Consider the following 13,098-nt stretch of genomic DNA (forward strand, 5'->3'; position numbering starts at 1 on the left):
TACCACTACCACTGAAGAAAGAATACTCACCATACATGTTATTACTACCACTACCACTGAAGAAAGAATACTCACCATACATGTTATTACTACCACTACCACTGAAGAAAGAATACTCACCATACATGTTATTACTACCACTACCACTGAAGAAAGAATACTCACCATACATGTTATTACTACCACTACCACTGAAGAAAGAATACTCACCATACATGTTATTACTACCACTACCACTGAAGAAAGAATACTCACCATACATGTTATTACTACCACTACCACTGAAGAAAGAATACTCACCATACATGTTATTACTACCACTACCACTGAAGAAAGAATACTCACCATACATGTTATTACTACCACTACCACTGAAGAAAGAATACTCACCATACATGTTATTACTACCACTACCACTGAAGAAAGAATACTCACCATACATGTTATTACTACCACTACCACTGAAGAAAGCCCAGATCCAAATGAGAACTCCCAGAAATGTCGCCACATGGAAGATGAACAGGAACAGCACTAAATACAAAAAAATTTAATAAAAACCTAATTTATTTTAAATTTTGCAACTTTATGTACATTTATAACACGACCTAACACATTATTTTCTTATTTTGACTGTTTAATTATCACTCATCGATCCTTATATCTTTTTTTGATGTGAATACATATAATTTTTTCAATGGACGTAAATACTTTCTAAAGCATGTCAAACTGCTATAGATATCATCATGCAAATTTTCATATCAACAGGACAAATCCAACATGTTTAAATTAATGATTAGAGGTATATGTTCCATACGAACAGACATTTAAATGTACAGACCCTAATTATTCTGAAAACTTCGCATTTATTTATTTTTTAGTATTGCTTCGAAATTTATTAATATCCGTTGGATAAGAGCTTGTTCTCAGCCGAACTGAAAAATAATGTATCGTATCGTTTATATCCAGTTATCTTCGAATATAAAAATGAACAATCATAAGATTAAAGCCCCGAGATTCAGATAATTGTACAGTTTTATATCCGCGGAAAGCTGTCTCAAATACGATGCGAGAAATAACTTTACCTGGAGAAAAATGGAAAGTTGGATCTACCCAGTCTCTGGCAAAGTTTACCATCTCCTCTCTAGAATTACAAAAGGTTATTTGGTTGCAATTTAAATCAGTGATAAGACAATGGCCAATAAATTGTTGTACATCGCAAACTTTACCTTTTTATAGATTACAAAAATTACACTCAACCTAATAAAGCAACCAATAAAAATTCATTAAAAGTCTCCAAAGTTGATAAGCCAACGAATAAGAAAACGTTCTTATAAAACTTTGGGGACTAGTGTAATAAACAGCCCATTTCCTCTCTCTTTCTCTGCTTACTACAAAGTGTGACTACTATATGAAAAAAAACGTACATAAATGACTGATATATTAACAAAACATGCATTACAAACACCCATCACTCATCAGTTACAGACAAAGTGATGGAAGGTGAGCATTATAGAACACACTGTGCGTATTAAAACCCTACCTTAATTTACTAAGCAAGAAGCTTTTCCCACTGCCCCACTTGGCATACAAACCAACGGTTATAGGCATCGATAAAGAAGGCTCTGAAACATAATTAATTATTGATTGTGCATATACTCTATGATTAGGATAATACGTCCGGTCGTCTAGTTTTTTAAAAATAAATGTTGTTAGTTTTTTTATATTATTGCGCTAATACTAGATATTATTGCTTTTGTTATTTTTATAAAGTAGGGAAGAAAAGTGGATTGAATTGGACAAATAGGTTATATATATGGAATGTTGCGGGCTTTACAGACTGACTGACTGGCAGACAGATAGGCACCTAGGACAAACGTCGGATTGGACACCTAACCTAACATATTCTAAACCATCTTTTTAAATGCCTGTTCCATGCGGGGGGCTCATTTTCATATATATTCATACAGAAATACTTAATTAACTTAATATTTTAGACAATCCTGGGTTTATCCACTCCGACGTTTGTCACTCCTGCGTTTGTCCTGGAACCATTAATATAACACCTGTAAGAATATCCGCCAGTACACTTCCATAAAGATCATAGCCCAGCATATTCTCAGTGTCCAGGTTGGTGTTCAGCTTCCTGGATCCAAACAACAGGCTCAGGATGGTCTTCTGGTTGGACACGTCAATATTATATGGAGTCTCGCCAGCTCTGAAAAAAATCATCATTTTAGTTTTGATAGTTGCATGAAGTGCATTTTAAAAGTCTGATTGCAAGCATAAGTTTTAAGAATATCATCCAATATATATAATAATTTCGTATTATAATAAATAACGGCTACGCCCCTAGCATCTAGGGGCTCTATATTTGAAGGTATATAAATAAATAGCATTAGACCATAACCAGACTTATCTATAAAAAATAAAGTATCCCAAAACCATCTTAGGACCTATAAGAAGCTTCACTGTAAAGGAGAACCATATTGGTTCAGCGGTTATCGAGATACTTCGCTACAGACAAAAAAGCTTACTTCTTTATATAATAGGATAGCAATTAAGTAGGCACCAACAAAATAGTCATGCTGTTTTTGTAAAAACAGGACAGCCATTTATGTTGCTTATATCCAAAAAATATGATTTTCAAGTCTTGATATTTTAAAAACTATCTGGTAGAAAATTTAATTTTTTTCAAATATATGTCCTGGTAGGTGTAGTTTAAAATATTGAACAGAAAAAATACGCAGTTCACTTAATTCAAGTTTAAATGGACTTCGTGCAACTACCCTTTTAACAGCAATATACACTTTTGTTAGTTTTGGTTAAAAATAGATAACCAATAAGTTTCCCAGGGCGGTTAGAATAAGTTGTTGGCTAATAAGGTAGAGAGTAAACTTGCCAATATGAATTTTCAATTTAGAAACTCCATGCCCTTACTTGTCCTCCCAGGGGTATCCTAATATAACACTAAGCCAATATAACCTAACCTAAACTTAATTGAAAAACAAACACACAAACATTTTTCAAAATAAAGAGGGGAGGAGTCCTGCCCGACAGGGAAGTATGAGAGAAACCACAAATTTTCCTTTAACATAAAAAAATACATATCCAAAATTGCGAGATCTTAAATGAGAGACATAAACACAGAAACAACTTAATTTTTACCTGTTAGGTTTGTATAAAAGTTGACTGTGTTTTGGATTTTTGAGAAGGGCACCAACAATAGCTTTAGATCTGGCCCTCATTGCTATATGCAGTGCTGTATCACCTACAATAAAATACATCAACTATATTATGCCTTTTGAAAAAAATGCGTTTGGTTTTTTTCTTCTTCCACCAATTAAAATATTTTTCAAAATCTTTCTCGTCATTTGTATTGCTCTAGGGAAATCCAAAACATTTTCAGCATGCAAGTTTTGGAACAATTTCTAGACATTGTTTGTAGTTTGTACTGATGTTCATGAAAGAACAGTAACTTTTATTTTTTTTGTTTACAAAATAGGTTTTTCAGAAACAGTCGCCATTGTTGAGCCTTTCTTAAAATCATTATGGATAAAACGCAGAATGATGGAACAGCTATAGCTAAATTGGAAAAAATTTTGCCTATTGTTAAGTTATTATTAGTGAAGCTGCTCTATAACACGGACATCCGTACGTACAATGTCAATATTTGTTTACCTGATTTGTCAGCTGCGCTTAGCTTGGCCTTTTTCTCTATCAACATCTGAACTATTTCTAGGTTTCTATTCTTCACAGCCCTACATCAATAGAAATATATTAACAATCAAGGATGAAAACATCCGTAAGTCGCAAAGTTAAAAAATATAAACACACTTTTTATAGTAAAGCAACAGGTTCTCTGTGTGTCTGTCTGTGTGTATACCGAAGGATCTCTCTAACCGCTGAACTGATATGGTTCTCCTTTACAGGGTAGCTTCTCCTTTTTGTCCTGGGAATGTTTACAGCTATTTTTGGGAGGGAAACTAAAATTGAATATCAGCCATAGGGATCGAATTCACCCCCCCCCCCTTCCTAACATGTAGAATAAGAAATGGAATTATTGAGTAAATCACATTTCCCTCATATGAAAAATAATTATCTAGATAGTGTTAAGGAATAACAGACAGTCGGACAGACAAAAAGAGTTTAAGTGTATTATTTTTGACACGTTGAGATACTATTCTGAAAATATTTAATTCAAGTTTCACCTTAGTAATGGAGTATTTCCTTCGACATTTGGTATTTCAATATCCGCTCCTGCGGCTAACAGGGTTTTCACAACACTAATAAAAATATTATTTTTAATATTTTTTTTTATCTTTTATAAATTGTATATGAAAAATCTCGCTAACCACTGAACCAATATGATTCTCCTTTATAGTGAAGCTTCTTATTGTTTTAGGATATTTTTTGAATAAGTTTGGGTATTGTTCTAGGATATTTTTCTACCCTTTCATATACCTTCAAATATAGAGCCCCTAGAGGCTCGAGGTGCGGAAACGACCCAAGTATTTAGGAGCTCCCTATTCAAAGGCGACATAAAAGAAGAAATTAGCCTAAAACCAGCTCAAGACTTGAATCTAAAAATCAAATCGCGTTAAATTATCCCAGGACCCATGTGAAGCTTCCATAAAATAGAGAACCTAATCGGTTCAGTAATTATCGAAATCTTATAATACAGGCAAAAAAAATCTTATTACTTTATGTAATAGGATAGGACCTAATCTTTTATAATTTATCATATATTGTCTTATCTCTAAGATGCCTATAATAATTAAAATTCCAAGGACGTCCAAGAGAAATCGTTATAACCCCTCCCTCTCCCCTTAAAAATCCTAAACCTTAATAGTTATTTCTCGTATCGTATTATAAACGGCTTTCCGCGGATAAAGAATGTACAATTATAAGATTAAAACTACTTTTTTTAGCCCCGGGGTGCCGGAGGCACCGGCTAAAAAAACTGGTTTTAATCTTATGATTGTACATTTCTATATTCGTAGAAAACTGGATATAATACGATGCTAGACATAGTTTTTTCGTATGGATGAGAACCGGTTCCTATCCACCGGATTCGAATGAATACGAGAAAATTGTATTACCTCGGATGATTTTTCTCAACAGCCCAATACAAACATGTCTTGTTGTCTTTACCCTAATAAAAAAATATGTACCAGGACTTGATTAATCATACAATGAACAAGGATGACAACTTTAAGAGGCGAAGCTTTAAACAATCATAGTTGGACAAACAGACAAGGTTACAACATATGTAAAATTTATTATAAAAAAAGATAAAAATGAATATAAAAAGAAAATCTCAAAAATAAAGCATGACCGACAGACTAACGAACAAAGTAAACAATATACATTAGGTTCTCATTGACATGGGAATGTTAACAGAGAGAAACTCTGGTAACTATATTAATAAGCAGCCGATAAAAGCTGCTAATATGTTTACCTTTGTGTCTAGATCTGCATATCTTTTGATGAGTGCATCCACAATAGTTTTATGTCCAGCTTTGGCGGCTATTATCAGGTTGGTATCACCAGCACGATCCTTTGCAGTTTCAGGTTGCACATTAGAGTCATTATAAAAGTAGGAACGAATAGATCACAAGAAAATTTTGTTTCAATTATCTCGTGAATAAATATTCATTCCCATATAAACAACCCCTTAAATAGTGGATGTAAATATTCATTTATTTCCCGGAGGTAACCATTTATTTCCCCGAGGTAGTCATTTTTAGAAGATTTTCAAATTTTTTTGGAAGATTTTTGAATTTTTATTAATTATTAAAAGAAACTTGATATCAGGGATAAAAATGATCATAGCCGGGAAATAAATGAAAATTAAAAACCAAAATTAAACCACATTTTAGCATAAAAAAAATGAGTTTTTTGTTTAAATGAGAATGATATTCCTAAACAAAAAAAACTGGATAGGAATGCCCCATTCTGTCTGTAGTTTAAGATCTAGCCAACCACTGGACCTACATGATTTTTCTTTTAATGTGAAGCTTCTTTTAGGTCCAGGAAAGGTGTATGAATTGACTACTTGTGGGAGGGTAACCCGACCCTCCATAGAAAAACCACCCCATGAAAAAAATACCCACCAAAATTGTTTTCCCTTTTGAAATTAATTTTGAAATTACAATGGATAGTGGAGGGTTGACTTCCCCGCCCCTTTTCTCAAATGCCTATGGAGGCCCAGGGGACATATCTGCTAGTATTGAAAAAGAGGATATTATCCTTAAAATGATAATTTTATCACAAATAACATCTATTTGTTAACAACCATGCCTGAAGATTAACATATGCTCCAGAAGAAAGTAATTGGGACACAATTTCATAATTTCCCTCCTTGCAAGCTAATGCCAGAGCGGTCAAGCCATCCTGAAATGATTTCAAGTTCATACCAAATATATTCTGCAATATTTTAAGGTATTTGTTTTTATTTAATAGAAACTTTTAATAATTTCAAAAAAGTTGTATTTAAAAAAAATAAATATAACCTGGTCCACAGCATTGACATTTGGTGAGTGTTGTAGAAGAATTGAAACTATATTAGAATAATTTCCCTTAACAGCCATTAACAAAGAGGTCCAAGAGTACATTCCAACAGTATCAACCTATAACATAAGAGACAATTCTATGAAAGGAATTTAACAAGTTTATTCATTTTCATTTACAGCAATTGGATGTAGAAAATGATACCTGAGCTCCTTGATCAATGAGCTCTTCCACAACACTGGCATGTCCAGCCCTGCAGGCCCAGATCAGGGGGGTTGTCCCATACTTGTCTCCATGGTCACATTTAGCTCCATGTGATATGAGGAGTCTCACTAGCTCGAGGTTACCCCGTCCAGCGGCCCATACAACTCCTGTGGAAGAAAAGAATGTACACACTTTTTTATAGAAAGCCTTTTAGACTCTTTTTTGGAAAAAAATATAAGGAAAGGCTATAAGTTAAGGGGGGGGGAAGTTTGTACACTTATAGGAAATGAAATTCAGTACCAAAGTTTGGGAGGGTACTGTGGGCTTGTTTTTAAAGTTATCAACCTAATTCTTTTTGTAGGCTCTCTTATATGACTGGATATACACGTATTTCTTTGAAAATTGAATTTCGGCACTTTCCTTCTAGGGGCTTGTGGAGCAATAGACCCCCCAAAACACTAAAAATGAGTTCTGAACTTATTTTTAAAGATATCAACCTGATTTTTTTTTATAATACTTTTTTAACATAACCGAATCAACGAACCATTACAGATTTTATTTTGGGACTTTCCTTCTAGGGCCTAGTGGAGCAATAGACCCCCCAAAACACTAAAAATATGAGTTCTGACCTTATTTTTAAAGATATCAACCTGATTTTTTTTAATAATACTTTTTTAACATAACCGAATCAACGAACCATTACAGATTTCATTTTTGGACTTTCCTTCTAGGGCCTTGTGGAGCAAAAGACCCCAAAAAACACTAAAAATATGAGTTCTGACCTTATTTTTAAAGATATCTACCTGATTTTTTAAAAATAATACTTTTTCAACATAACCGATTGAAGAAACCATTACGGATTTCATTTTGGGACTTTCCTTCTAGGGGCTTGTGGAGCAATAGACCCCCCAAAACACTAAAAATATGAGTTCTGACCTTATTTTTAAAGATATCAACCTGATTTTTTTTATAATACTTTTTTAACATAACCGAATCAACGAACCATTACAGATTTCATTTTGGGACTTTCCTTCTAGGGGCTTGTGGAGCAATAGACCCCCCAAAACACTAAAAATATGAGTTCTTACCTTATTTTTAAAGATATCAACCTGACTTTTTTCAATATTACTTTTTTAACATAACCGAATCAACGAACCATTACAGATTTCATTTTGGGACTTTCCTTCTAGAGCTAGTGGAGCAAAAGACTCCAAAAAAACACTAAAAGAAAATTGAAGAAACCATTACGGATTTCATTTTGGTACTTTCCTTCTAGGGGCTTGTGGAGCAAGACCCCCAAAATCTACGTACTATTACAGATTTCATTTTAGGACTCTCTTTCTAGGGGCTTGTGGAGCAAAAGACCCCAACACTAAAAATATGAGTTCAGAGCTTATTTTTAAATATATCAAACTGTTTTTTTAAAAATAATACTTTTTTTAACATAACCAAACTAAGAAACCATTACGGATTTCATTTTGGGACTTTCCTTCTAGGGGCTAGTGGAGCAAAGATCCCAAAAACACTAAAAATATGAGTTCTGAGCTTATTTTTAAAGATATTAACCCGATTTTTTTATAATACTTTTTTAACATAACCAAATCTACGAAACAATACAGATTTCATTTTGAGACTTTCCTTCTAGAGCTAGTGGAGCAAAAGACTCCAAAAAAACACTAAAAATAGGAGTTCTGAGCTTATTTCTAAAGATGTCAACCTGATTTTTTAAAGAAAACTTTTTTAACAACTGACTTAATGAACCATTACAGATTTCATTTTGGGACTTTACTTCTAGGGACTAGTGGAGCAAAAGACCCCCCAAAACACTAAACATATGAGTTCTGACCTTATTTTTAAAGATATCAACCTGATTTTTTTAAAACACTTTTTTAACACTGAACTTGGTAACTTTTACAGATTTAATTTTGGGACTTTCTAGAAGCTAGTGAAGCAAAACACTAAAAAATATTTTTTTAATGTGAAATTTTTTCACATAAATGAACTATGTAATCATTACAGATTTTGATTTCCTTCTAGGGTCCAATGAAAATGCGCTTGAATCAATTCACAGTCATATTCAAATATTATGTAGTATTCTTTAAAAAAATTACATTAAGACAACTAGATTAAGGTTTCATAATACTTGGTATAGAAATACTGTACAAAGACTAAAAATGATGATGTATCCTAACAAATTTAAAAAAATTTAAAAAAGTCAAAAACTATCTACATAATTGAAAAAAATTAAGTATTCAGTGTAAAAAAAGAAAACTATTAGTTATTGATTGGTTTTTCAATTGCAACAAATACAGCATGTCTTTTGCCCCACTAGCTTCTAGAAGGAAAGTCCCAAATGAAATCTGTAAAAGTTACCAAGTTCGGTTATGTTAAAAAAGTGTTAAAAAAATCAGGTTGATATCTTTAAAAATAAGGTCAGAACTCATATTTTTAGTGTTTTAGGGGTCTTTTGCTCCACTACACCCTAGAAGGAAAGTCCGAAAATGAAATCTGTAATGGTTCGTTGATTCGGTTATGTTAAAAAAGTATTATTAAAAAAAATCAGGTTGATATCTTTAAAAATAAGGCCAGAACTCATATTTTTAGTGTTTTTGGGGGTCTTTTGCTCCACAAGCCCTAGAAGGAAAGTCCCAAAATGAAATCTGTAATGGTTTGTTGATTCGGTTATGTTAAAAAAGTATTATTAAAAAAATCAGGTTGATATCCTTTAAAACAAGGTCAGAACTCATATTTTTAGTGTTTTGGGGGGTCTATTGCTCCACAAGCCCCTAGAAGGAAAGTCCCAAAATGAAATCTGTAATGGTTCGTTGATTCGGTTATGTTAAAAAAGTATTATTAAAAAAAATCAGGTTGATATCTTTAAAAATAAGGTCAGAACTCATATTTTTAGTGTTTTGGGGGGTCTATTGCTCCACAAGCCCCTAGAAGGAAAGTCCCAAAATGAAATCTGTAATTGTTCGTTGATTCGGTTATGTTAAAAAAGTATTATAAAAAAAATCAGGTTGATATCTTTAAAAATAAGTTCAGAACTCATATTTTTACTGTTTTGGGGGGTCTATTGCTCCACAAGCCCCTAGAAGGAAAGTGCCGAAATTCAATTTTCAAAGAAATACGTGTATATCCAGTCATATAAGAGAGCCTACAAAAAGAATTAGGTTGATAACTTTAAAAACAAGCCCACAGTACCCTCCCAAACTTTGGTACTGAATTTCATTTCCTATAAGTGTACAAACTTCCCCCCCCCCTTAATTGACTTATTTAGCATAATCTAATCTAAAGGGCTGTAAAAGTTATTCTAATTGGAAGATTTTACTTATTTTGCCAGTGTATGGCCCATAATCAATTCTTTTAATACAAAAAGGCATTTGGCTAGGCTATATCAAAATATGCATTACTACTGGGTACAAATTCTCCAATAATACAAAACTAATTGTGTGTCTCGTTTCAATATACCTGTACAATGATAAATCCCCTTGGCATTAGGATCTGCATTATACTGAAGAAGCAGGGAGGCCATCTCCAAACAGTTTGTATAGCATGCCCATAGTAGTGGAGTCCATGAACCTGAATCTCTAGAATCAACCTAGAATATATTATATTTATTAATAGTCTGTATACTATAGTATAATGGAGTCCATGAACCTGAATCTCTAGAATCAACCTAGAATATATTATATTTATAAATAGTCTGTATAGCAGTAACCGTAATAATAATCATAATGGAGTCCATGAACCTGAATCTCTAGAATCAACCTAGAATATATTATATCTATAAATAGTCTGTTTAGCAGTAACCATAATAATAATGGAGTCCATGAACGTGAATCTCTAGAATCAACCTAGAATATATTATATTTATAAATAGTCTGTATAGAAGTAACCATAATAATAATAATGGAGTCCATGAACCTGAATCTCTAGAATCAACCTAGAATATATTATATTAATAAATAGTTTGTATAACAGGAGTGTGTTCATGTAAATAGATTAAGTAAGGAGTCAAATGCTTTGTCATAATCTAAAGACCACATATTCAATTCTTTCAAAATTCAATTTAGTGTAAGAAACGTCTCATAATTTGGTGGCTATTTCAAAAAAAAAAATTTTTGAATTGTCTATTATAAATGATGGAAGTCCATACCTCTACTCCTAGCTCCAGAAGTTTTGCAGCCATAGGAACATGACCTTCAATAGCAGCATGGTGCAGGAGGGTTGTATTGTCTGAGGTCATGTGATTGATATCTGCTCCATGATCTAGTAATGATTCAAAATATTAAGAAACAGAAAAACACTACATTTTGTCTCTAAAGGATTTGAAAGCAGAAAGGGAAGGGAAATTGGGCTGTTAATTAAACTAGCCTCCAAAATTAAGTAATAATGTTTTCTTATTAGTTGGCTTAACAACTTTGGGGACTTTTATTAAATTTTGATTTATTGGTTTGTTAAGTTGAGTTTCCAAACTTTTCAACCTAATCTATTAGAAAATTTTTTGCATGTAAATTAATTTATTGGCTATTGTCCTATCATTTTAGATCCATGCTTTGAATGACAGAAAAGCTGTAAACAAAACTCATGACATTGGATGAAAAATCTTGCTTTCTTGATTTTTATAAGCTATAGTATTTACCTTTTAATATTTGTGCAGCCTCTAATTTCTCCTATGAAACATTGTGTATTACAAGCTAAAATATTTACCTATTAATATTTGTGCATCCTCTAGTTTCCCGGCCCTGTGAAACACTGTGTATTACAAGCTATAATATTTACCTATTAATATTTGTGCAGCCTCTAGTTTCCCCTGTGAAACACTGTGTATGACAAGCTATAATATTTACCTATTAATATTGGTGCAGCCTCTAGTTTCTCCTTTAAAACACTGTGCATGACAAGCTATAATATTTACCTATTAATATTTGTGCAGCCTCTAGTTTCCCCTGTGAAACAGCATAGGTCAGGGCTGTCCAATTTTCTTCATCAGTTTCGTCAATCTAAAACATTTTGTAAATAAATTGAAGGGTTAACCTACAGAAGACAGGTAAATAAATCTTATGATAAAGTAAAATGACTATTTTAACAGATTTTTTTTGAGAATTCAACATATTTGAATATTTTAATCAATTTTCTCAACATATTTTGTTTATTTTGGCACAAACACAACACATTTATTTTAATTTTATCTATAATTCTTATGAGCGCTATTAAATTCAGGGTGTTCAACCCCAATTTATAACCCTGAAACTTTTAAAATAAGGCAGAAAATTTTAAATCCCTTTTTACTGGGCAGCTAAAGTCCGGGGTAACTGATATCCCACTCAAATTGAAAGTTGAATAAATATTCAATGCTTCTGATATTCACAAAACCTTTCATTACTTAATAGTTCTTAGAAGTAAACATGGAGAAAAAAAAACGCGTAAATAATAGCATGTCTGCTTGCTGTTGGATAGGTGTCTAAACCACACCGCGTCATAATTGAGTTCATAAAAATGGCACCTACTGTTACTATATATGGTATGTTTTACTAATAGGTAGAGTAGTTGGAATGACTTGGCCCATAAACAAGTGAAACTTATTACCATGTATAGTTAAGACTTACAAACAATAGTTGTACAATCAAAAAGTTGATTGTCTGATGGATGTTCATTAACAATACCTTATACTGCACATCATTACAAGTGGATTATGCCATTAAGTTATCTAGATGAACATATGAAAACTAAGTAGCTGCACTACTAACATCCTTACCTGTACATGTTTATTAGACAGAAAAGATCTAAGTCCATTGATATTATCACTATTAATATAATCTAGAATAGCCTGCAGAGAGAGGCCCAACATCCCCTCCTGGTCCTGAAAGCATAACAAAAATATTAATTCCCATTCTTGATTAATTAGTTTTAGGTACAATGTCTTATTTGTTTTGTCAGTGCTTTCCCACAAATGACCTTTTGAGCACTGATCCCCTCATTTTTTAAATGAATTGAAAATTAAGGGGGGAGGGGTAGATTGTATTTTTTCCATGCCTATTATTAGAGGGGCCTATGGCTGCCCAAACCATGCAGGGCTATTCAGTGCTCAAATAACCTAACCTGTCCTAAAGTAATAGACAAACAAACAAAAATCTACCCCCTTGTTTTCAATTTATATTTTAGGAGGGGGAGGGAAAGAATCAGTGCTAAAGAGGGTACTATGTGTGATAGCACCGTTTTGTCTTAGTCATCAATAAAAGAATAAGGGGGAGGAAGGGGGGGGGGATACTGTCGTAAGTAACTCGTAATCTTGGTGCTAATAGAAAATTCACATTTCTAAAGTTTCACAAATTACAGATAATGTTCTATATTTTGTAATGACTTTTAAACCTTAGTTAC

At 32.8% G+C, this 13,098-nt stretch overlaps 1 protein-coding gene across 1 annotated transcript in view; it reads right to left on the minus strand.

Annotated features, from left to right (window-relative positions):
- Positions 1 to 13,098, minus strand: part of Arms (Ankyrin repeat-rich membrane spanning) — a 67,201-nt gene that overhangs the window by 27,278 nt on the left and 26,825 nt on the right. Inside the window, exons 7-22 of the mRNA XM_080163380.1 lie at positions 12,476 to 12,580; positions 11,636 to 11,720; positions 10,874 to 10,986; positions 10,186 to 10,315; positions 6,715 to 6,881; positions 6,513 to 6,629; positions 6,301 to 6,393; positions 5,459 to 5,557; positions 5,100 to 5,152; positions 4,209 to 4,283; positions 3,679 to 3,758; positions 3,166 to 3,268; positions 2,064 to 2,215; positions 1,541 to 1,622; positions 1,083 to 1,141; positions 436 to 531 (exon numbers count right to left, since the gene is read on the minus strand). Of these exons, the coding sequence (XP_080019506.1) occupies positions 436 to 531; positions 1,083 to 1,141; positions 1,541 to 1,622; positions 2,064 to 2,215; positions 3,166 to 3,268; positions 3,679 to 3,758; positions 4,209 to 4,283; positions 5,100 to 5,152; positions 5,459 to 5,557; positions 6,301 to 6,393; positions 6,513 to 6,629; positions 6,715 to 6,881; positions 10,186 to 10,315; positions 10,874 to 10,986; positions 11,636 to 11,720; positions 12,476 to 12,580 (1,609 nt within the window). The remainder of the gene's footprint in view (positions 1 to 435; positions 532 to 1,082; positions 1,142 to 1,540; positions 1,623 to 2,063; positions 2,216 to 3,165; positions 3,269 to 3,678; positions 3,759 to 4,208; positions 4,284 to 5,099; positions 5,153 to 5,458; positions 5,558 to 6,300; positions 6,394 to 6,512; positions 6,630 to 6,714; positions 6,882 to 10,185; positions 10,316 to 10,873; positions 10,987 to 11,635; positions 11,721 to 12,475; positions 12,581 to 13,098) is intronic.

This window comes from Acartia tonsa, chromosome 6, assembly GCF_053477335.1.
Source record: "Acartia tonsa isolate MP-2025a chromosome 6, ASM5347733v1, whole genome shotgun sequence".
Taxonomy (NCBI): Eukaryota; Metazoa; Arthropoda; class Copepoda; order Calanoida; family Acartiidae; genus Acartia; species Acartia tonsa.